Source organism: Hyaena hyaena, unplaced genomic scaffold (genome assembly GCF_003009895.1).
Source record: "Hyaena hyaena isolate Hyena2069 unplaced genomic scaffold, ASM300989v1 scaffold_602, whole genome shotgun sequence".
Classification (NCBI taxonomy): Eukaryota; Metazoa; Chordata; class Mammalia; order Carnivora; family Hyaenidae; genus Hyaena; species Hyaena hyaena.
This window is the reverse complement of record NW_024081229.1, coordinates 877,043-902,639: the sequence shown is the minus strand read 5'-3', so window position 1 is coordinate 902,639 and position 25,597 is coordinate 877,043. Positions and strand designations below refer to the sequence as shown.

General features: G+C 40.6%; 2 protein-coding genes across 12 annotated transcripts in view; one reads left to right on the top strand and one right to left on the bottom strand.

Moving 5' to 3' along the window:
• Window positions 1-6,804: 6,804 nt before the first annotated feature.
• ZMYM5 (zinc finger MYM-type containing 5) overlaps window positions 6,805-25,597 on the top strand; it is a 33,379-nt gene continuing 14,586 nt past the window's right edge. For 3 of the 11 annotated variants that reach the window (XM_039256952.1, XM_039256960.1, XM_039256959.1), the window contains exons 1-3: window positions 12,060-12,096; window positions 19,020-19,527; window positions 19,765-19,858. In XM_039256952.1, the coding sequence (XP_039112883.1) occupies window positions 19,030-19,527; window positions 19,765-19,858 (592 nt within the window). In that variant the 5' untranslated portion in view covers window positions 12,060-12,096; window positions 19,020-19,029. Of the gene's footprint in view, window positions 7,111-8,347; window positions 8,501-8,566; window positions 8,586-8,637; window positions 8,737-8,913; window positions 9,229-9,555; window positions 9,625-12,059; window positions 12,097-19,019; window positions 19,528-19,764; window positions 19,866-22,897; window positions 23,833-25,597 lie in introns of those variants that run through there. The other 8 variants (XM_039256957.1, XM_039256953.1, XM_039256956.1 and 5 more) reach the window with 8 other exon arrangements.
• LOC120248571 (basic proline-rich protein-like) lies at window positions 7,056-9,549 on the bottom strand. The gene is made up of 3 exons (XM_039256939.1): window positions 8,943-9,549; window positions 8,507-8,854; window positions 7,056-8,380 (listed from the first exon to the last, which is right to left on the bottom strand). Exons 1-3 carry the CDS (start codon window positions 9,547-9,549, stop codon window positions 7,056-7,058), a joined length of 2,280 nt encoding a protein of 759 aa, XP_039112870.1.

Here is a 25,597-nt window from a genome sequence, read left to right as displayed (position 1 = left end):
TAAAATGTCAGTACTACCCAAAGCAATCTACATATTCAATGCAATCTCTATCAAAATAATACCCACATTCTTCACAATGTGGTGAACAAACAATCCTAAAATTTGTATAGAACCAGAAAAGACCCAAAATAACCAAAGTTATCCTGAAAAAGAAAACAAAAGATGAAACATCACAATTCCAGACTTCAAGCTGTATTACAAAGTTATAATCATTGAGACAGTATTGTACTTACACAAAAACAGACACTAGATCAATGAAACAGATTAGAAAATCTAGAAATGGACCCACAAACCTATGGCCAACTAATCTTTAACAAAGTAGGAAAGAAAATCCAATGGAAAAAAGACAGTCTCTTTAGCAAATGGTGATGGGAGAACTGTACAGCAACATGAAGAAAAATAAACCTGGACCTTTTTCTTACACCACATACAAAAATAAACTCAAAATGGATGAAAGGCCTAAACTTAAAACAGAAAGCCATAAAAATCCTAGAGGAGAAAACAGGCAATTAATCTTTGACACTGGCCGCAGTAACTACTTACTTGACACATCTCTGGAGGCCAGAGAAACAAAAGCAAAGATGAGCTATTGGGACCTCATCAAGATAACAAGCTTCTGCACAACAAAGGAAACAATCAGTAAAATTAAAAGACAACTGACAGAATGGGAAAAGATATTTGAAAATGTCATATCGGACAAGGGTTAGTATCTAAAATGTATAAAGAACTTATCAAACTCAACACCCAAAAAAAATAATCCAGTGAAGAAATGGGCAAAAGACATGAATAGACATTTTTCCAAAGAAGACCTCCAAATGGCTAACAAATGCATGAAAAGATGCTCAACATCACTCATCATCAGGGAAATATAAATCAAAACCAAATGAGATACCACCTCACACATATCAGAATGACTAAAATTAACCCAGGCAACAGCAGATGTTGGCAAGGATGCAGAGAAAGAGGAACTCTTCTGCATTAGTGGTGGGAATGCAAACTTGTGGACCCACTCTGAAAAACAGTATGGAGGTTCCTCAAACAATTAAGAACAGAACTACCCTATGACCCAGCAATTGTATTACTAGATATTTGCCCAAAGGAGACAAAAATGCTAATTCAAAGGGGCACATGCATGCCAGTGTTTATAACAGCACTGTTGTCAATAGCTGAAGTATGGAAAGAAACCAAATGTTCATCAACTGATGAATGGATAAGAAGATGTGGTATGTGGGGCATATGTGTGTGTGTGATGAAAACGAATGAAATCTTGCTATTTGCAACAATGTGCATAGAACTAGAATGTATTACACTAGGTGAAATAAGTCAGAGAAAGACAAATAGCATATGATTTCACTCATATGTGAAGTTTTAGAAACAAAAGAGGTGAACATAGGGGAAGGGAAGCAAAAGTAAGATAGAAACAAAGAGGGAGACAAACCCTAACAGACCTTGAAATACAGAGTACACACTGAGGGCTGCTGGCAGGTTGTTGGCTGGGGGGGGATGGGCTAAATGATCTAAGGGCTTTAAGGAGGGCACTTGTTGGAATGAGCACTGGGTGTTATATGTAAGTGATGAATCACTAAATTCTATTCCTGAAACCTTTACTACCCCTATATGTTTACCAACTTGGATTTAAATTTAAAAAATAATTAAAAGAAAAAATAAATTAAATATAAATTTTATGTGATTTTGCCTGTATTGCCAATTCTTCTCTGACGTTCTGTTTGCCCTGCCAGTAGAAATATACATAAAATATGTTTTTCCCTATAGTGATTACATTAACATGTTTCTAACTTCTTTCTTATTCCTTACTAATAGTGTCCTGAAAGTCCAAATTAATACTAAGAGTATTCAGCGAAACATTTAAATCAGTAAGTTGAAAAGATCAACAGAGATATTGGAAATAAATAAAAAGGGAGGTATTAATAACAATAGTTTATAAATTACCAAACTGAAAAAAACGATAAACATGAAACAAGATTTTGGCACCTGAAAGGGGGATGATGCTGTTATAAATTCCTAAAAATACGCAAATGGCTTTGGAATTTGAGTGTGTGAAGGCTGGAAGATTTTGAAGAGGAAAAATTTCCTGATAAATCATTTTAAGTTACAATTTACCTTTATTTTTCCTTTGGGTTTTTCTCATGTTTTTTAAGATTTTGTATTCTTACTACCATTTCATTCTTAAGTATTTCTTCATTTTCTTGGTAAATTCCTTTTACCCCAACAAGTATTTAATAATCATTTTTTAGTATTCAAGCATCTAGGGCTTATTAGTTTTGTTATTAATCCTAAATATTATTAGATTATGGTTGGAGAACATGGTATATATGGTATTTTTAGAATTCATTAGGGGGTACTCTAGGGCCAAATCTGATCTACTGTTGTAAATATTTTTAATGTTGAAAAATATCTATTTTCTCTTTGCTAATTCTCCATATATACATTAACTGAGTTATTTGTTCAGATCTTTTTTTATCTCATCTTTTTTTTTTTAAATATTTTTATTCATTTCTAGGAGAGAGAGAGAGAGAGAGACAGCGTGAGCAGGGGAGGGTCAGAGAGAGAGGGAGATACAGACACTGAAATAGGCTCCAGGCTCTGAGCTGGCAGTCAGCACAGAGCCTGACGTGGGGCTCTAACCCACGAACCGCGAGATCATGACCTAAGCGAAAGTCGGATGCTTGACCGACTAAGCCACCCAGGCGCCCCTCTCATCTTATTTTTTAATCTCCTTGATGTATCAGTTTTTGAGAGTGGGTGTGTTAAAACCTTCAAATAAAAACTGTCCATGATTTACCTAATTCTTACTTCATTTCCTTGTTTTGCTTTATAGCTATATTGTAGCTCTATATTAATTTCATTTTTTTAAAATTTTTTAATGTTTTATTTATTTCTGAGAGACAGAGAGAGACAGCATGAGCAGGAGGGTCAGAGAGAGAGGGAGACACATTATCTGAAGCAGGCTCCAGGCTCTGAGTGAGCTGTTAGCACAGAGCCCGATGTGGGGCTCGAACCCACAAACCCGTGAGATCATGACCTGAGCCGCAGAAGTCGGATGCTCAACTGACCAAGCCACCCAGGTGCCCCTAGTTTCTAAGAGTTACCATAACAAACTGCCACAAACTTAGTGGCTTAAAACAACATAATTTTATTCTGTCACAGTTCTAGAAGCTAGAATTCTGAAATCAAGCTGTCAGCAGGGCCACACTCCCTCCAATACTCTAGAGAATTATTTCTTGCCTCTTCCAGCTTCTGGTTTCTCAGGCATTCCTTAGATTGTGGCAGCAAAGCTCCAATCTTTGCTTCTGTCTTCACATACACTTTTCCTTTGTGTGTTCTCTTTTTAAGATCCTTAAGTATATGTACAAAGACCTTTTTTTCCAAATAAGATTACTTTTACAGGTTCTCAATGAACATATCTTCTGGGGGTGCAGCCTTCAAACAACTGTAAGTAGTATATTGTAGGTACCTGTGTGTATATGATAATTGTCCTTCTTACTTGGCTGGTTATAATATGCCCATTATTTTACATATATGTATATGCATTACTATATAAAATATATTCATACATACATATAAACAAATGTATATAATTATATATGTCCTATGTCATGCCATGGGAGGGGTAGGCAGCAGTGGGAATTTTTTGTTACAATTTTTTTTTAAGTTTGTTTATTATTTTGAGAGAAAGAGAGCACAAGAAGGGGAAGGGCAGAGAGAGAGAGAGAGAGAGAGAGAGAGAGAGAGAGAGAGAATCCCAAGCAGTCTCCACAGTCAGCACGGAGCCTGAGTCCTGGCTCAAACTCCTGAACTATGAGATCATGGCCTGAGCCGAAAGAGTCAGACACTCAGCTGACTGAGCCTCCCAGGCACCCAGCAGTGGGAGTTTTTAATTGGGAGTTGCAGCAGCTGTAGGGAATTTAAAGACAACGACAAAACATAAGAATTAGTCTGCATTTTATTCTCACTATGTTCAGGCAATTTTAAATAGTGTCACTGGTAAAATACCTCTTAAAATGATCTCTTTTGTTGGCCTAGGTACAAAATAATTACTGCAGGTACGGTTGAGTGTTAATAATAAACATGTAGGGGCGCCTGGGTGGCTTAGTCGGTTAAGTGTCCGACTTTCGCTTAGGTCATGATCTCACAGTTCGTGGGTTCGAGCCCCGCGTCGGGCTCTGTGCTGACTGCCAGCTCAAAGCCTGGAGCCTGTTTCAGTCTGTGTCTCCCTCTCTCTCTGACCCTCCCCTGCTCACGCTGTCTCTCTCTCTCTCCTAGAAATAAATAAAAATATTAAAAAAAAAAGAGGCATGGACATAAAACCCTTCAATACTGCTTAGTAAGGTATTCATTAAAAAAAATAAATAAAATAAACTTGTAAACTCCAAATTCACATGTTTTATTGCTTATCATTTAACAAACATTGTATTTTACATACAGGCTAATTCAGAAAACTCCCGATATACTATCACCCCACAATACACATCAACTTATTTATACATCATTTATACATCTTTGTTTTAAGAGTAAGTTTATAATAATTCTAAATCATTAAAGCTTGCTTCATGTGCAGTTCAGGATTGCAATCCCGAGGGGACTACATATTGCTTCATTTAAACAACAGTTTATAAATAAATGATGATGATGTTTGTAAAAAAACAAATAGAATTTGCATAATCTTAATTCTATTATCATGTGTGACCACTTGGGTTTTTTTGTCTCTGTTTTAATAACTGTTTAATAAGAACAACAAAGCAATGTTATTAAATATTGATCTTTTGATTTGACATACTGCTCGTGGAGGGCAAACATTGTCACTAAGAATACATTCTCTAGAGCCAGATTGCCTGTTCGGTTTTAACTTTGTCACCAGCTAGCTGTTTGATCCCAGGCAGGTTAAACTCTCTCAGTCTCCGTTTCATCATCTTTTAAATGTGTGTAATATTAAAATATGGATTAATAAAAACACTTTAGAGCTAATAAAAATACTTCAGAGCATTTCTTTATGATTTAATGAATTATCACACATATTGCAGTTCGAATTCTACCTATAACACAGTAAGAACTTGATAAATTTTAGCTTTTATTGTTATTAACTCCCTAGTGGCTCAGTGGTACATCAAGAAAAAAATTCTTTGGGGCGCCTAGGTGGCTCATTTGATTAAGCGACTAACTCTTGATTTCAGCTCAGGTCATAATCTCACGGTTGGTGAGATGGAGCCCCACTTCGGGCTCTGTGCAGGGATTTCCTCTCTCTGCCCCTCCCGCACTTCTGCTCGATCAGTGGCACTCCTCAAAATAAACAAACATTAGAAAAAAGAAAAAATTTCTTCATAACGATACTTTGATGAAACAAAAATATCTTTAATGTAAAATTAACGCATATTACTGTAATACAAAAAGAAAAGATTGTCGGTGCCTGGGTGGCTTAGTTGGTTAAGCTTCTGCCTTTGGCTCAGGTCATGATCTCATTGTTCATGAGTTCAAACCCCTCATTGGGCTGTCTGCTGTCAACATAGAGCCCACTTTGGGCTCTTCTGTTTCCCTCTCTCTTTGTCACTCCCCATCCCTTGTCCCCACTAGCTCTCTCTCTCTAAAATTGATAAACATTTAAAAAGAAGAAGAAAAGAATTATTGCTTGGAATCAGTACATAAAATGAAGCAGCTTGGAGAAAATATACTTGAAAACAAAATTTACTCCTGGAAAGTGGCTTACTATATAGTTCTAAAATCATGATTAAAAAAAATAATCATGATCCAAGTATTTCACAGAATATTGGATTAAAACACTTGCGGGGTGAGAAACAGATGAGAAAAGAGACTGAGAGAATTCATGCTTATCCTGATAAACCACAAACAACAAAACAAAAATGTATTTTAGGCAATAAAATAAGGAAAACTCGGAAAGAAGGAACAGAGATTGAAAAGCTTAAGAATGCCGATTTGGTTTTCAGTCTTTTCCCCCCACTCTCTCAATATTTAAGATGGATGCAGTGATTTTACTCTTAATCCCATTGTCTCTCTGCCTTTCCATGAGCAGCAAGTCTTTAATTATCAAAAGATTCACAAAAAACAGCATTGCATTATATTTATCAGTGTCACAATTTTTTTATTTCGGCCTTACGAAATCCTGCATTATTTCATTACTAAATAGCAAGGGAGGTGGAAGTGAGGATAGTCATGGATTTGTAATTAGTAGCAGATCAAATAAGAATTTGAATGCAAGTCTTCCACCTTTGGAAGCTCAATGTAATTTATCAGTAAGCCTCTTTGGTTTGCTTTTGCAGCCTGTGGGAGAACCACTGTCTGTCTTTAATAAAGTCAACTTACTTAGAAAATACTTTAAATTTATTGAAGTATATATTGACATCAATGAAGACTTCTGTTGTTCTAATTCAACATTCCCTGAAATCATGGCAGCATACGGAGAAAAGAATCTTCATTGGAAAATGGACCTAGGACTCTTATCATTATAGACACATACATTATCATTTTTTTATATTTGAACATTATCAGTGCCAGAGAATTGTGAGCAAGATAATGCTTTCAGAAATACGTGATGTGACTGCTAAATCTAGTATCCAACGTCTCTGACACAGACCTTACTTTAAATTTTCTATACTTTACCCTGTTAATTCAACGTACCTTCTGGCTTGGTTTTAACACGTGCTTAAACAGGAAAGGGATGCTTATCATTTACAACAGCTATTAAAATGTAGGTACTACACTTTGTTGCTTCATTTATTTCCAAACAATAACTGAGGATTTCACATAAAAAATCTTGGTGATATTTGTAATGCCCATGCAGTAGAGCACTACCTATAAAGATTACACAGACTCTCGTCAAACTATGATCATGCTTTTGTCTTACATGAGCTGTGCCTGTCACTCAATAGACCTGTGTCTTTACCATATCCCAGAAGAAGTAATCGGGGTTCAACCTGTTTTTTAAAAATGTGTCTTCTGTAACGGTAGTTTACCAACTTGTAAACCCCGTCCGTTGTAATCCCACTAACAACCGCTAGGGTGAGACGAGAGAGGCCTCGCTTTCATCTTTCCACGGAATCTGGGCTGTTGCACGGCACCCTGACGTGCGCCGAAGACGTAGGTGTAGACGATGAACAAAAGAGAAGCCCCCGCGCGGACGGGGCCCCTCCGGGCACGGCCGCCCCGGGGCTCCCCGCGGCCAGGCCGGCCCCGCGGGGGCGAAGCGGGGAGCGGGCGGTGGCGTGGGGACCCCCTCGAGCGTTGAGGAGCAGGAGGCGGGGGAAGGCCGGGGAAGGCCGGGGAGAGGCCGCGGGAGCGCAGCCGAGAGAGGCCGCGCAGGGGGACGACGGCAGCGCCGAGGGCCGCACCGAGGGGAGGCTCCGGCCCTTCCCACAGGCGGGAGCCCAGCTCCGGGGGAGCCCGCGGCTTCCTCCATCTTGGTTGGTGGAGGCGGGGAGCGGCGTCCGGGCCCCTCCACCGTGGCGCCCGTCCCCCAGGGCCCCTCGGACGCAGACGCCGGAATCGGGGGCTGTCCCCCCGGCCGAATGGCGGAGCCCAGTCGGGGCCTCGCGGGCACACGTCTGCCCGCCCCACGGGGCCTGGCTCTGAATCGGCCCCAAGTTCCCACAGCAGTCCCGACAAAATGGAGGACGTCGTCTCCTCCTGCAGCCATGACGGGAGGTGGGGGGACTATTCCCCACGGGGGTGAGGCGAGGGTGGAAGCGCCCCCACTCCCCGCAGCACGTTGGGGAGCCCGCTTGACCCGCCGCCCCGACCTCCCAGCCCCGGCGCGCTCCAGCCCGCGCGCGGGCTCGCCCCTCTCGGGGGGCTTGAGGAACGGGACAGGGAGGGCGCTGGGGACATCGAGGCCGCGTCTCTCCTCGGGCAGGGTCGCTGGGAGCGGCCGCAGCGGCCGGGGCGCCCAGGCCCGAGCTAGGGCGGGCGGCCACGGCCTGGGGCTGTCGGGCTGTCCCGGGCCCTGGAGCGCCCCCCGGGCCCCCCGGGCCGGCGCCCGGGGCCGGTGCAGCGGGCGGCGAGCCTCGGGCTGCCTGACCCTGACGGACCCCGGGGTGGGGGCGGGGTGGGAGGCGGGGGCAAGGCGGGGAGGGGACGCGGCCGAGGGCCGAGCGCGGGCGGAGGCGGGGAGGGGAACGGCGACGCCGGGGGGTGTGGCCCGCGCCTGACGGACGGCCCTTCGGACCACCCCCTCGAGGGAGGGGGTCCTGACGGAAGGCAGACGGAGCCAATGGACGAGCCCGAGGCGGCCCGGCCCGCCCTCCCCGGCAGCCAACGAGGGCGCGGAGGGCGGGGCCTGCCCGGGCTCGGCCGCAGCGCCGCCGCCTCCGTCGCCTCCGCCTCCTCCTCCTCACCAGCGCTAAAGCCGGGACTGGACCGAGCGGAGTTGCGCGTGTTGCCGAAGGGGGGTGGGCCGGGGGAGGGGAGGTTCGTTCCGCGGAGCCGCAGCCAGAACCGGGTGAGGCTTATCCCCGCTGTCTTCGCAGCCCAGGTCCGCCGGTAGTGGGGGTGGCTGGGAGCTGCGCAGCCTCGGGAGGAGGAGGCGGAGGCGGAGGCGACTGGGGAGGCGGAGATGGGTGAGGGCAGCCTCCGGAGCCTCCCACCGACCCGGGATTAATACCCCGCGGCGCGGCCGCCGTCGCCGCTGCCGCGCCGGGGCCTCGGGGTCCGCTCCGGGCTCCGCTCATGTCACAGGCGTCTGCGCGTGCGGCCCGAGGGGCTGCGAGGGTGAGGGCGAGGCCGGGAGGGCTGGCCGAGGAGGACGCCGGCGGCGGGGGTCGCTCGGGGGGCGGGGGCTGCCCGGGCCGGGGCGGTGGGAGGTCGCGGGGTATTTTTCCCTTTCTTTCTGGCGGGGGGGTGGGGGGTCGGGAGGAGGTGGGGGGGTGGGGGGAGGGGCGCCTCAGTTCGTTCTCCCGCTCTCCGGGCTGCGCTGCCGCTGTCTCCGCGGTAGCCCGAGGTCCCCAAGTTTTTCGGGGCGAGGGTGCTGCCTCTTCCCCCACCGGGTCCCCTCCGTCGCTCTTCTCTTCCCTGGCGTTTCGCGTCTTGTCCAGTTTGGGGCAGTTCTGATGGCGGCAGGGAGCCTCGAAGTCTCCGCGTCGGAGCAACTGTTTGGGGCACATGTGGGAGACTTGAGCCGGGCGTGGACGTGAGCCGCCGTCGCCTCCGAACTGGTGCCCCGAGTGCCGGGGCTGACGCCGGGTGGGCAAATGTAGGAGGGAGGTCAGTTCCCCTGCCGGCGTCGAGGCAACGTGCGGCCGGCCTTCCGCTAACCCCGTCCTCCCTTCCCTCAGAGCAGGCTTGTTCTCCGTCTGCCGTCTGCAGTTTTGAAGAACATTTAGCTACGTCTGGTCGTTTAGATCCCTGTAGTTTTGTTTTGTTTTGTTTAAAGCTCGTTTCTCCACGGTTCTGGGGTGGGGGAGGGTAGAAGAGCACAGAAACTCCTTGACTTCTTACCCTTTGCTTCCTCCCTCTGGTGTTGGGAGTTGGTGCTGCGTCCACATTGGTTGGAACCAAATTTCTCAGCTCTCTTTCTCCTGTCATTTCCAGGATCCGGAATCACCTTCAGGCCAGTCCGGTGGGGCTTTGGCAGAAATTAAGGAAGAAGACATACCACTTGTGAGTCATTGTACCCTGCTTTTTAATTTAAATACACTTAGTGCAATATTTAGTCGATTTTTCTTTCTCTTATCTTGATGGCAGGGATCTAATTGCTTAGATGGCTGTCCCCAGAGCCAAGTCAGGGTAGTCCCTGGGAAAGCACTGGGAATGTATGCTGGTATTTACACCACTGGCTCGGACCTAAAGTTAGTTTCATTTTAAATGCTTTGAGTGTAACTTTTTTTTTTTTTTTTTTTACCTTCTCAATGTATACAAATGCTGTTAGATTAAGAAAAAATGTAGGCGTGGCAGGGTGGCTCAGTCAGGTGAGCCTCCAGTGTTGGTTCACGTCATGGTCTCTCAGTTCCCGAGGTCGAGCCCCCACATCGGGTTTGCTGCTGTCAGCTTGTCAGTGCACAGCCTGTCCTCCTCACTCTTTCTGCCCCTCCCCTACTGGTGACCACCCAAGTCTCTCAAAAATAAACATTAAAAACAAAAAATGTTCTGAATTTTCTGTTATTTTAATGTTGATGAAGAGAGTAGTTTTGGTACGTTTGTCTCACATCTGAGAAAGATTTATATTGAAGTACCCTTAGAGTCCTTCCACTGGCGTCACATCAGGAGGTACAGAATCTAGTTGTCACACGACTTGTGGTTCTGAGATTGACCACAAATTGGTAGTGACAGCTGGATCTCTCCAATTATGATGTTAATGTATATTTTTCTTGTACCAGAAAGTAATCTATATAATGTTTCATTTTGGTACATTAAATGCCCAATTCTCTGTCAGTTAATTGTTTTTTAACACCAGTTCTTGCTTGAATCAATCATTTTATTAGAAGTCTGAAGATGATGGTTTTTTAATGTTTGGTTTTAAGAAAGAGAGAGTGCACAGGCCAGGGAGGGGCAGAAAGAAGGAGACAGGATCCCAAGCAGGTTCTGCTGACAGCAGTGAGCTTGACATGAGGCTCGAACTGGCGAACCCCAAGATCATGACCTGAGCCACCCAATCGCCCCTGAAGATAATGACTGGAAGAAAGGAATCATGATTCTACATCTGTTATCTGGGATTCAGTACAGCCTTAGGTCCTGCCTGTTTTGTTCTTTAGAGCTGTCACAACAACTGACAGTTGGCGATTGAAAAGAAACTTGTGATTAGAGTAACTCACATGGTAGTACATCTGCCTTCCCTTTGGCCTTGTTGCTCCTTACCAACCTTGGCTTTGCACTCACCGCTCTTATTCTTCACGGGGCATCTTTTTAGTTCTTTCTAGGACACGGTGTCAGTGTAGACTGCTGTCTTAACTTTTAGGAGTGGATACTGCTTCAGTTTGGTAATTTTTGTACTATCCCTGAGTGGTGAGATTTCACATTCCACGGAGTTTTGTGAGATGATGGGATATACGCATGGTGCTAGAGCTATGCTGGGCATTTGTAGAAAAAAGGAAACCGGTGGAGACTGAGTTTGTCAGGGTAACAAGTCACTGACTCAGTTATTGAAAAGCCATTTTTCTCAGAGTATTCCTACGTATTTGCAGCATGATGGACCGTAAAGAACTAGGTTTTAGTGCCTGCCAGATTAGAGTTAAAATGCCTGCTATCTTGAAATAAGTCAGGCAGAGAAGGACAAATATCATATGTTTGCACGTATAGGAGGATTAGGAGGAACTTGACGGAGGAACAAGAGGGAGAAGAAGGGCGGAAATGGGGGGGGAAAGGGAGAGAGGCAAACCATGAGAGACTCTTGAATGCTGACAAAAACTGAGGACTGATGGATGTCGGGGGGAGGAGGGATGGGCATGGAGGAGGGCACTTGTGGGGATGAGCACTGGGTGTTATGTGGAAACTAATTTGACAATAAACTATTTGTAAAAAAAACAAAATGTCTGCTATCTTGGGGTGCCTGGCAGGCTTAGTTAGTGGGGAATTTGACTCTTGATCTCACGGTCATGAGTTCAAGCCCCATGTTGGGCATAGAGATTACTTAAAAAGTAAATAAAGAAAAATTTAAAAACATTAACCACAGATTTCTGCTATCTTATGTATTTTAGGAAGTGCAAACTAAATAAAGGTCAATAAATGAACATTTATTATGGGCATTTTATAAATGAGCAAATGATGTGTATCTTCCCAGGATTGCTATGAAGATTTAATTGACTATAAAAATAGGTAAAGTGCCTGGCCCATAAATTATGGGACACACACATACACACATACTGTTAATGGTAACTGTAATTCTTCTGGGTTTTTGTGTTTTTGATTTTTTTAATTTCCTGAGATTACCTCAGGTTTATCTTTCAACTTAAAACTAAGTTTTGCCTTGCTTTTATTTATTTTTTTGTAATATTTATTTATCTTTGAGAGAGAGAGAGAGAGAGCGCGCACATGCTAATGGTGAAGATCTCGATGTGGGGCTTAAACTTACAAACTGCAAGATCATGACCTGATCCGAAGTTGGATGTTTAACTAACTGAGCCACCCAAGCATCCTGTAAGTTCTTCCTTTCTACTAAGCTTTTAACTTCTGGAAGCTCTTTTTTATATTAGAAATGTTAATTTGGGGGGCATTTGTTGGCTTAGTTGGTAGAGTATGCAACTGTTGATCTAGAGGTTGTAAGTTCAAACCCCACATTGGATATAGAACCCACACAAAAAAAGTTAATTTTTTATGATCTTTTACTTATAACCTATTTAGAGTACTGATAACTTTGTAATATTTCATTTTACTTTTGTTTTTCCTGCATTATCTATCTCTTCTTTATTATTAGAAACTTTCCAGGGTGCCCGGGTAGCTCAGCGGTTAAGCCTCTGACTTCGGCTCAGGTCATGATCTCATGGTTCATGGGTTCGAGCCCTGCGTCGGGCTCTGTGCTGACAACTAACTCAGAGCCTGGGGCCTGTTTCAGATTCTGTGTCTCCCTCTCTCTCTGACCCTCCAGTGCTCATGCTGCCCCCCTCTCTCTCAGGAATAAATAAAAACATTTAAAAAAAGAAGAAGAAAGAAAGAAACAAACTTTACTCATATATTTCATAGTTCTTGACTGGCCTACTCGGTATTAAGAATTCAGAAGTAGATGGGGCCGCCTGGGTGGCTTAGTCGGTTAAGCGTCCGGCTTTCGCTTAGGTCATGATCTCGCGGTTCGTGGGTTCGAGCCCCGCGTTGGGCTCTGTGCTGACTGCCAGCTCAGAGCCTGGAGCCTGTTTCGGTCTGTGACTCCCTCTCTCTCTGACCCTCCCCTGCTCACGCTGTCTCTCTCTCTCCTAGAAATAAATAAAAAACATTAAAAAAAAAAAGAATTCAGAAGTAGAAAGCAAATCAGGAAAGTGTGGTTGAGCTTTCAGTTTGGGAGCCTCACTGTAGAATGGTTCTTTTGGCCAATTGGTGGGGAATCTCTAGAGTCATTATACTTACGGTCTTTTCCTTTTTTTGCTGGTTCCGAATTTTATAGAGAAGAGTGTTTCTGGGGTGTCTGGGTGGCTCAGTCGGTTTAGTGTCTGACTTTGGCTCAGGTCATGATCTCATGGCTAATGAGTTCGAGCCCTACATTGGGCTTTGCTGTCAGCACAGAGCCTGCTTCGGGTCTTCTGTCCCTCCTTTCCCTCTTCCCTTCTCCTGCTTGTGCTGTCTCTCTTTTTCTCTCAATAAATAAACTTTAAGGGAAAAAATACACAAAAGAGTGTCTGAGAAAGCAGTCTTCCAGGGAAGAGCCAGATCCTGAAAGATAAAGGTCTGGAAGCCAGCTCTATGGGAATCAAGTGGGAGAAAACCTTTCATAGGCTTGATATTGAACCATCCAGCCATGCTTGGCAAACCCCAGACAAAAATCTTATGCTCTCTCCAAAAACTAAAAGTCTAGAACTTGTGGCAGGATAGGGAAGAACCTGTCATCATCAACATGGAGGGAGAGAATAGTTCTAGGCTCTATTAACCTCATTTTAGCTCCCTGATCCCCTATTCCAGGGATATCTGCAGCTACCGGTTTCTGAGCCTTTTGAAGATTCTGCAGTATAATCAGGATGCTTCTCTGAGCTTTTTCTATCACTGTTTTAGAGTTTGACTGTCTCAGATCTGCTGTGGTAGTTAACAGTCCATTTGCTCTTTAGCTTATAAAATTTTGTTGCTTTGTTTCTCGTTCTTCTATCCTTGTGTGTAGGGACCTTACCATTGTTGTCTTGGAAGGGAGAGAAGTTGTGTGTGAACAGTCTACCAACTGAATCCCTAACAGGCTGTTGAATTTCTACGTAGTAATTTTGTACTTGAGCACTTCACTAATTCTCTTCTTTTTGTTGTTGAGTTGTTCATTTGAGGTTTCTTTATCCTATCTCGTAACATTTGTTATACCTCTGGAATCATGGTACACCTTTATTTTGTTTTTGATTTTTTTTTTAAGTTTATTTTTGAGAGGGAGAGACACACATGTGGAGTGTGAGCAGGGGAGAGGCAGAAAAAGAGGGAGATACAGAATCTGAAGCAGGCCTCAGGCTCTGAGCTGTGAGGACAGAGCCTGACGCCTGGCTCGAACCCACGAGCCGTGAGATCATGACCTGAGCTGAAGTCGGGCGCTTAAACGACTGAGCCACCCAGGTGCCTCTTGTTTCTGACTTGAAATGGGAATGCTTATAGCAGATAATCACTAAACATGAAGTTGGCTTTCGAGTTGAGGTTATTTTTATGTAAATATATAAATATTTTTATAGTAAGACAGACCTGTTTTATGACAATGTAAGTCCACAGAGATGCAATAGGACATGTTCTAGACCAATTAATGATTAACAACGGTTTGGTGGGGCGCCTGGGTGGCTCAAACTTAGGCTCAGGTTATGATCTTGCAGTTTACAAGTTCGAGCCCTGCTTCAGGCTATGTGCTGAGAGCACTGAGCCCAATTCATATCATCTGTCCTCCTCTCTCTCTACCCCTCCCCTGCTAGTGGTCTCTCTCAAAAATAAAATAAATAGGGGTGCTGGGTGTCTCAGTCAATTGAGCATCCAACTTCGGCTCAGGTTGTGATCTCACCGTTTGTGGGTTCAAACCCTACATTGGGCTCTGTGCTGACAGCTCAAAGCCTGGATCCTGCTTCAGATTCTGTGTCTCCTTCTCTCTCTACCAGTCCCCTGCTCATGTTCTCTCTCTCTCTCTCTCTCTCTCTCTCTCTCTCAAAAATAAATAAACATTAAAAGAAAATTCTTTTTATTTTTAATTTTTATTTTTTACGTTTACTTATTTTTGAGACAGAGAGAGACAGCATGAGCTGGGGAGGGGGGGAGAGAGAGGGAGATACAGAATCTGAAACAGGCTCCAGACTCTGAGCTAAGCTCTCAGCACAGAGCGCAAAGTGGGGCTCGAACCCATGGACTGCAAGATCATGACCTGAGCCGAAGTCAGCTGCTTAACTGACTGAGCCACCCAGGCGCCCCAGAAAATTCTCAACAATGGTTTTTATAACCTACATCCTAATTATCTTTTGTAGAGTCTACAGATATAAGTGGCCAAAAAATGAACCTTTGAAACAATAATTTTTTTATGGTGTGATTTTTTTTTTAAGACTTTATTTTTAATTTTTTTTTATTTTTTTTATTTACTTCTAGGAGAGAGAGAGAGAGAGAGACAGCGTGAGCAGGGGAGGGTCAGAGAGAGAGGGAGTCACAGACTGAAACAGCCTCCAGGCTCCGAGCTGGCAGTCAGCACAGAGCCTGACGCGGGGCTCGAACCCACGAACCGCGAGATCATGACCTAAGCGAAAGTCGGACGCTCAACCGACTAAGCCACCCGGGCGCCCCTTAAGACTTTATTTTTAAATAATCGCTATACCTAACATGGGGCTCAGACTCAACTTTGCCATCAAGAGTTGTATGCTCTAGTGGCCGAGCTAGCTAGGCACTCCAATAATTATTTTTAACTACTTTCCTGGTGATTTTAATTTTTAAAGATTCATAGAGCAAGTTAGCTTACTTTTCTCCTATGTGGCAATCTTGTCATATTAACATCTCAACATTTCTATTTTAGCTTTTTTAACTGCTAACAGATTTTTTTAATAATATAAATTCTATGTAATTGTATGTAAACATAATTGAATATTGAATGGCTATTAAATTCAACTGATAAGAATTTAGCAAAAACTTTTGCAAGTTCTAAAAAACATGTTTTAAAAACTCACAATGTACTGATGGGTGTGGAGGGGGAGGAGAAGGGGGGGTGATGGGCATGGAGGAGGGCACTTGTGGGGATGAGCACTGGGTGTTAATATGGAAACCAACTTGACAATAAACTATTAAAAAAATACAGAAAAAAAACAAAGCAAAACAAAAACTGACAATGTATGCTTAATGCTTAAAAGTGGCTAAAATGGCAAGTTTTATGTTATATTTTTTACAACAAATTTTTAATTACCTTCAGGAAATAAAAACAACTGAGATGTCACTAAAAGTAAATACAAAAGGGCAAAACACTCTTATTTATGTCTTTGGTTTTAATAAGTCTTATCTTTACTCCTAATTAACTACTGTTAATTTTGCAAGGTTGTTAGAGATAGTCTACTAGAGATAGTCTGCATTTAACAATCTTGTTTGGGCTACAACCTATCTCTTTTGTATGGTGGTAGTATAATTTTTTTATCAAATTTCTCTGTGCAGATTTTCCTTTCATTTTCCATTACTCGAGATTACATTAATTTTCATGGTATCAAAAATTTTATTTTATTTTCATAAGTAAGCATTGGTTATAATTTGTAGATGATACTGTTTAAGATTAAATTGAGATCCTAGGATATAAGCAAAGTATTTTCTTGAATACCTTCTCATAGGGATTTAACATTTTTCTTTCTTTAATATGATCTAAGCAGACACTAGGGACTTGCATTCTCAGTTATCTCAATAAAAACCTTCTAATCGTATGTTAACCCCATTAACAGAAAACTCAGTAAGGTGAAGTAATTTGCTCAGTGCTACCCAACGAATTTGCTAAACTGTTACTTTAAGTTTTTGGATAATATTATAGAAGTAGTCAGAACTTTTCTGTAGTATTCTGTTTCTGAAATTAAAGTATTTGGTTAAATTATATGCACAATGACTTTTAGTAGTGATTTAACTTTTTTTTTTTTTAAATTTTTAAATATTTTTATTTATTTCTAGGAGAGAGAGAGAGACAGCGTGAGCAGGGGAGGGTCAGAGAGAGAGGGAGTCACAGACTGAAACAGCCTCCAGGCTCTGAGCTGGCAGTCAGCACAGAGCCCGATGCGGGGCTCGAACCCACGAACCGCGAGATCCTGACCTAAGCGAAAGTCGGATGCTTAACCGACTAAGCCACCCAGGCGCCCCGTGATTTAACTTTTTTATAATCTGTGACTTGAAAGTAGGTGAATACTTAATGTTTTTTCAGAGATGGAAGCCTGCAGTGAGCCAAGCATGAAGAATGCTCTTTCTTTTATTTTCTTTGAGAAGATTAAGACATGTCCTAGCAGACACCAGAGGACATTCTGGAGTTAGCAATAGCCCTTTTCCAGAAATTTTTCTTTTCTGTTTTAAGTTTATTCAGATATAGAAAGGACTAAGATAATTCATGTGTAACAGCTCTTATATGTCATAATTCAGTTTAGGCTAAATTATTGCCTCTTTCCTTTGAAAATCAACCACATAAGTTTCCTGGATGAATGTTAACCATGATCCCAACTTGGGTGTTTCTTATAACCCTTTTGAAGTGTTCTCTTAGATTTGTTATCTTTTTCTTTGAAATGGATTCACTGAATGTTGATTTTATTTTAATAAATTCCTCTTAAAGAAAAGTAAATTCTAAAAGTTGTCTTATACATTAATTGCATATAATATAGTGGCTATGAAATCGATCGATTCTAGAGTCAGATTTCTTAGATTTGAGTCCTCACTTTATCTTTTGGACATTTGGTCAAGCTATGCTGATTATATATCTTCTGAGTCATTTCTTAATGGGTAAAATGGGAAAAAGAATAGTCTCTACTTCATTTTCATAAGCATTAACTGAGTTAATATTTAATGACATAACAGTTACTAAGAATTAACTTAGCCTATTGTATGACTTCATCATCAATTGAAATTAGTTGGGAAAATTTTTGAATAGAAATGTTATGTAGCATATTTCAATATGAGTTCAAAAATGGAATGATGACTGCCATATGAAATGAGTTTACTTAATAATACAACACCTATACAGTTCCCACCTTCTTTATTCTTGATTTTTTAAGACTATCGAGACTGTTATATATAAAGTTACCTCAGCTTTTCATCTATCGCTTTTGTGTACTTACAAACATTCCAAGTATGCTTAGCTTTTCCCTGCTTGTCTTTTAGATAGAGATGGTTTTTTACTCATCAATTTCATTACTACCTGTGCACATATCCTCATTCTCTGTTTACTTTTAAGACCCTTAGTTCATTGATTATTTATTTTTCCAGATTCTTCAACTATGTCTGCTGGATCCTTTTATCATACTCTAGTGTATAGTAGTATTTGTTGAATATAACTGAATGCTAAGAATTTGGGGCCTAGAGTTAGAACCTGGGGTTTAAGTCCTACTCAGTCTTACCTAAAACAATTTAGTTGGCTTCTCTTTCCTGATTTGTAAAGTAGGTTAAATTATAGCTACATTATGTGGCTGTTTTTAGAATTTTACATAAAAAATCCATAGTATAATGTCTGGCAGTTTCTGGACAAGAATAAGAAAGATTTCATGAAAGTTATGTCAGAAGTGTAGAATTTGAAAAACAGTGACAAGGGGGCACCTGGGTGGCACAGCCAGTTAAGTGTCCAACTTCGGCTCATGTCATGATTTCACAGTTCGTGGGTTCGAGCCCTGCGTCGGGCTCTGTGCTGACAGCTCAGAGCCTGGAGTCTGCTTCAGATTCTGTGTCTCCTTCTCTCTCTGACCCTCCCCTGCTCATGCTGTCTGTCTCTCTCTCTGTCTGTCTCTCAGAAATAAAAGCATTAAAAAAATAAAAAAAAAAGTTAAAAGAAAAACAGTGACAAAGACGCTAGAGAAATAAGGATTAGATGATAATCACTTATTTTAGTAGATGGAAGTATAGTATACTGATTGTATTTGGACCTGGGTGATTGGTATTTGATGGAATGATTTTGTTACTATTTCCTATTTTGAAAGAAGACTTAGATTTTTTTTTTCCATTGTAAAGAGTAAGTTAAATTGAGTACTATGAGTACATTTTTTTACAGACTACTATAAATTGTGTGATTAATTTCCATCAGACTCTGAGGTAAGCATTAAATGGTTCATGGGAGAGGAAAAACAAAACGAGTAACAATATTTTCCCTGAGAGATAAAAATCACTAAAAAGAATTTAAAATTTCATTTGTGCTATTTCATTGCAATAAAACACAATGCTCATAATATACTAGAACTTTTATTTTTCATTTTTCTCTGTTACAGGTTCTCTGGCATGGATAAATGTTCAGTGAGAGGATTAGACTTGGCTGAACAGACTCCTGTCTTATTAAAGAGTAAAGCCATGGCAGCTAGCCTCATAGAAGTTGGAAATTCTTTTGGTGACCCAACTAGTTCTTTAGTTAATAGACCTAGAAACTCATCAGTGGAAGATAATGATGATGTTGATGATGATGATGTTGTATTTATTGAATCTATACAACCTCCTTCAACTTCTGCTCCAGCAATAGCTGATGAAAGAAATTTTACATTTGCTTCTTCAAGAAGTGAAAGTCTACAAGGAAATTATTCCATAACTCTTCCTTCCTCAAGAGATTCAGTTTCTCATAAGGGAAATATAAGTGAGACAATTGTTATTGATGATGAAGAGGACATAGAAACAAATGGAGGAGAACAGAAACATTCTTCCAATTATATTGAATGGGGACTTCCTGGAACTAAAAATAGAACCAAAGATTTGGATTTCTCCACTTCCAGTCTTTCAAGAAGTAAGGTAAATGCAGGAATGGGTAATAATGTTATCACTACAGAATCGACTCTGAAATTCCTATTACTAATGTTACAACCTTAGAAACAGGTATAAGCTCTGAATGCTGGGCGAGATACGAACTTAATGATTACACATATAACATCACTATAGAATACCAACTTGGGAGATGTCGCTAAAGGACTTCAGTCAAGTAATTTTGGTGTTAATATACAAACATACACCCCATCTTTAACTTCACAGACCAAGACTGCAGTAGGACCTTTTAATCCTGGTAGAATGAATGTGGCAGGAGATGAATTTCAGAATAGAGGATTTGCAACTCATCATAGTCCTGGTAAGCAGTAAGTGATTTTATTGATAAATCTTTTTTTCTCTTGATTTTCATATAAAGATAGAATATTTTACTTGCAATCTACTTGGTCCCTGATTTTTCAGAAATTAAATATTTTGCCCTATGCGGTTTACATCTGAAGTATTTTAATTGAAAACCTCCATAAATACTACCACCACCCTTGTTAACTAGTTTTTTTTTATTTTTTTAACATTTATTCAGTTTTGAGAGAGATAGACACAACGTGGGTGGGAGAGGAGCAGAGAGAGAGAGAGAGGGAGACACAGAATCCAAAGCCGGCTCCAGGCTCTGAGCTATTAGCACGGAGCCCAACACGGGGCTTGAACCCATGAACTCCAAGATCACGACCTGAGCTGAAGTTGGCCACTTAACTGACTGAGCCACCCAGGCTCCCTAGGTTTCGTTTTTTTTAATCTAAAAATCACAGAATAAAAAAATGGATAGTGAATTGAAGAAATAAGGTAATATATAATAATTAAATTTTATTTAACTTGTAATTACATAACTTGAAATTTCAATTTTTGTGTTTCAAGTGTTTACTTTTGGACTGCTTGTCTTTCGTTTTTTTAAATCAGTGTATTATAGGGGCGCCTGGGTGGCTTAGTCAGTTAAGCGTCCGACTTTCGCTTAGGTCATGATCTCGCGGTTCGTGGGTTCGAGCCCCGCGTCGGGCTCTGTGCTGACTGCCAGCTCAGAGCCTGGAGCCTGTTTCAGAGTCTGTGTCTCTCTCTCTCTCTGATCCTCCCCTGCTCATGCTTTCTCTCTCTCTCTCCTAGAAATAAATAAAACATTAAAAAAAAATTTAAAAAAAAATCAGTGTATTATTAGTTGCTTTATTTTAAAAAGTATTTTAAAAGCCCTATTTTTAATATTTATTTTTTATTCTATTTTTTAAATGTTTTTTGGTTTTTTTGTTTGTTTGTTTTTATTTATTTCTGAGAGAGAGACAGTGTGTGTGAGCAGGGAAAGGTCAGAGAGAGAGGGAGACACAGAATCTGAAACAGGCTCCGGGCTCTGAGCTAGCTGTCAGCACAGAGCCTGATGCGGGGCTTGAACCCACGAATCGTGAGATCATGATCTGAGCCAAAGTTGGACACTTAACCGACTGAGCCACCCAGGTGCCCCTAATCTATTTATTTCTGAGAGAGAGAGAGCAGGTTAAGCATGGGGGAGAGGGGCAGAGGAGGAGGGGGGAGAGAGAAAGAGTCTTAAGTGGGCTCCACAGTCAGCCCAAAGCCCAACGCAGGGCCAGTCCCATGACCCTGAGATCATGACTGGTGTTGAAACCAGGAGTTGGATCCTCAACCCACAGAGCCACCGAGGCACCCACAGAGGCCTACATTTTTAAAATTTAATATGGGCAGTCATTTCTGATAAAATATGATGGAAGTTATTTAAAACTTAGCAAATCTTTTTGGCAGCTTTGTCATGATTTAGTGTGGGTATTTGAGAGTTAAAATTTTGTTTTGGTCTTGTTTTTTTGGTCATTTTAGCTTTTACCTATTGACCAACTTAGAATTTTGGGAAAGGACTGAAAAGGAACTAGTTTCAAGAACCTCATTTATTGCTTTAATGGAATACCAGAATTTTTTTCTTTTTTTAAATTAATCTTTTTCTCTGGTTATAAGAGTACTACATGATTATTACAGATCCTTTGTAAGAAGTTATGGTTTAGATAAAATATCTTTCACCTTATCCCACTAACTAGCAAGGAGTACTGCTAAAATTTTGTTTTCAGTTTTTCGCCTCTGTGGTTTTAAAAAATATAATTTAGAGCACATTACTTATAATTTTGTGTTTCTTTTGATTTACTTAATCTAAATTTTAACGTGTCATTTTAAAAATAGAAGTTTCCATGTTTATAAAATATTTTTTTGTCTGAGATAACCCATTCCTGTACCTTTTTTTTTTAGCATTTGTATGATATCCCGTTTTTTATCCCATTTATTCCTATTATTGAAATTCTACCCTAAATTTCTTTGTCTATGTTTATTATTTCTACAGGACAGTTCTCAAATATTTTAGGCCCAGTTTCACTCTTAAAAATAATTGAGGACCCTCCCCCAAAACTTTTTAATTTATATCTATTAAGTAGCTTATTAGAAATTAAAGCATAAGATTTTTTTAAGTATTTAACAGTAATTACGTATTATGTGACAAAATATAATTTTTAATGAAAACTAATTTCAAAATTGAGTGAACAGTGCCATTGTTTCACATTTCTGCAAAACTCTTTAAAGTCTGGCTTAACAGAAGATAGCAAGGTATATGGTATTTCCTCACATCTATTTCTACATTGAGTCTGTTGCCATGTCTTCTTTTGTTTGAAGTATAAGAACATCTGGCCTCACATATTCGGTTGTAGGAGGAAGCGATATTTTAGTGATCTTTTTAGATAATTATGGATAGTTATAGGTTTTTTGATCCTGTCCCAAAACTTACGAAGTTGGCAGTTTCTTAAAGGTTCCTAACAGTGTGGAATCTGAAATCATATAATGATGTTTTCATATTTATTACATTAAGATTCAGTGATCTGTGGGGCCGCCTGGGTGGCTTAGTCGGTTAAGCGTCCAACTGTCGCTTAGGTCATGATCTCGCGGTTCGTGGGTTCGAGCCCCGTGTCGGGTTCTGTGCTGACTGCCAGCTCACAGCCTGGAGCCTGTTTCAGTCTGTGACTCCCTCTCTCTCTGACCCTCCCCTGTTCTCTCTCTCTCTCTCTCTCTCTCCTAGAAATAAATAAAACATTTAAAAAAAAAAGATTTAATGATCTGTGGATGGATCTTTTACCTTTATATGATTCATAAAACATTTAAAAAAAAAAAAAAGATTCAGTGATCTGTGGATGGATCTTTTACCTTTATATGATTTGGTTATATTGTGCTTTAGTTAAATGAAAAAGATATGTATTTGGAAACTATCAATTCATTGAACTTCTAGGTATTTTATTTTTTATTTATTTATTTTAGATATTTTATTTTAAATGTTGACATTTTATTTATTTTTTTAATGTTGACATTTTAGAAAGCGGTGAAGCTGACGGTGGTGGATACAGTTTTCAAAGATGCTGATTTTCACTTGAAAGCTCAAATTTTTTCATTAGCAGGAAATACTGTCATTTTTCTTGATTTATTTTCAAGAAAATGTCAGTAATCAGATTGTCAGTTATTCTTTTAAGTAAAAATGGTAGTTCGTGAAAAAAGCCTAGTTTAATTTCCAGTGTAACTATTTTATGAGTGCTTTTCCACTTTTCCTTCAGACAACCATTGTGCTTTGGTATGAAACAGAAGTGTTTTATGCATGCTTTCCTGTTCATCACATAGAATATTAAGATGTAGTCAAAGGCTGAAATTTAGTAAAATTGATACCAATTTTTACTATTTCATCATGGACATCTGTTTAATAAATAATAGCACTGGCCTTTTCCTTAGTTCTTAGGAGAGAGACTAAGTCCTTGGAATTTTGCAAGTATTGGGATTGTCTTTTCTACTTATGAGCTCTTTGAGTCACATCTGAATTTATTTGGGCTAAGACTTGATCAGATGACTAAGGCTGAGGGAAGGTCATCAGAAAAGACCAATGATGTGATTAGAATGTTGGAGGTTTTAGCCAGTCCAGCCGCAAGGGAAGAGAGGAAGGCTAGAGATGGAGTACAGTCACATGCAGTGAATAAGTCTGTCAGTCATACCTGTGCAGTGAAACACCAATAAAAGCTCTAGACACTGAAACTCAATCCATCTTCCTGTTTGGTGAGCTCATCAGTGTGCCAGGTAACGCAACCTGATTCCATAGAGAGTAGGCACAGAAGCCTTGCATTTGGGACCTTCCAAACTTTATCCTTCTTGATCTCCTCATTTGGTTGGTCCTGATTTGTGTCTTCTATATTAAAACTGTGATTGTGGGGCGCCTGGGTGGCTTAATTGGTTAAGCCTCTGAGTCTTGATTTCAGCTCAGCTCATGTTCTCACTTTTTGTGGATTCGAGCCCTGCATTGGGCTCTGCGCTGACAGAGAATTCTCTCTCCCTCTCTCCCTGTCTCTCTCTCTCCCAAAAATAAATAAAACTTGGGGGAGAACTGTGATTTTAAGTGTAGAGCTCTTCTGAGTTCTAGGAGTCATTCTAGCAAATTATCAATCCTAAGAGGGTCTTAGGAACCACCCTGATTAAAAAAAATTTTTTTAAATGGTAAGAGTACAGAGACTTGCTTTGTTCTTGACCTGGGGTAGGGGTTGGGGGGCATTTGACATTTTATCTTTAGTAGTTCTTGTCAGATATAATTATCTTTTTTACGTTTATATAATCAAAGTTATTTCTAGTCTTTTCAATTGTAAACAGGTTTTTCATGAATATCTCTGTAAGTTCACATACTTCTCTCTTATTTTCTTTAGAAAAGTTTCTATAGGTGGAATTGCTAAGTCAAAGTGTCAGTGTATTTTTATTTTTTATTTAATAATTTTAGGTGGGTTTTTTTTTTTTTTTTTTTTTTTGAGCAAGAAAGAGCATATGTGTGGGGGAGGGCCAAGGGGTGAGGAGGAGAGTGAGTCTTAAGCAGGCTCCTTTCCCAGTGTGGAGCCCACATTGAGATTATCACCTGAGCTGATATCAAGTGGCAGACGATTAACCGACTGAGCCACCCAGGTGCCTCCTCAGTGTATTTTTAAAGCTTTTTTTTTTTTTTAATTTTTATTTATTTTTGAGAGAGAGAGAGCACGAAGAGGGGAGGGGCAGAGAGAGAGACACAGACTCTGAAGCAGGCTTCAGGCTCTGAGCGGTCAGCACAGAGCCCAATGAGGGCTTGAACCCACAGACCGCGAGATCATGAACCGAGCTGAAATCTGATGCCTAACCGACTGAGCCATCCAGGCACCCCAAAAGCTTTTGATGGTTAATGTAAAATTGCCTCCACCAAAAAATGGTATTACTTTTCTTACAGCAAAAATTTTTTTCTCCATATTATAAGCTCAGGGGTCGGAATGTTTTAATGTTTGCTTTAGATCATTAAAAGGTGGTGTCATCTTAATTTACACATCATTGAATTTTTAAAAATATATTTGCATATTTTTATGAATTTTTTGATGCTTGCATCCATTTTTTTGTTTATGGAATAAGAATTAAACCTGAGAAATCATATCATGAAAACTTGTGATCTCTATAATGAAGCAACTGAAGATGTTGAAGACTTGAAATAATGTCCATTAAAAATCATCCTTTTGGATCTGTTTCTTTTACTCTTTTATTTGTTATTCAATTTTAAATATCTATTTGTGTAAGCTTGAATTCCATCTTATGTACATATAAGCTCTTAAGTACACTTAAAACCAGAAACCTTGCCATGTATCTTGTATGTTTCAACCTTGACCATTTTTCACTTTCTGGAGTAAGTTTAAGTTGTGTATTTAGTGGTAAATATGGATAAATAAGATGCTTTTCAATTTAAAAGCATAGCATCAACTGATCATATAAAAAGCATATTGTAGTTAGATGCTATACTGTCATTCCACTGAAATTGTGGCTATAATTGAGACTTGCAAATGTTATTTGGAAGTAGTTTTGATTACTCTTGGCTTGTCATCCCTTTATCTCACTACTTCAAAGGTGTATTTTATATTTTTATATTTTTCATCATATAAAGTATCAGTGATTTTAAAATGTAACAAAAAAGCACTACATGGCTCACTTGACGCTCATTCATCTAAATGGAGATGTTCTTAACTAAGTACATTTA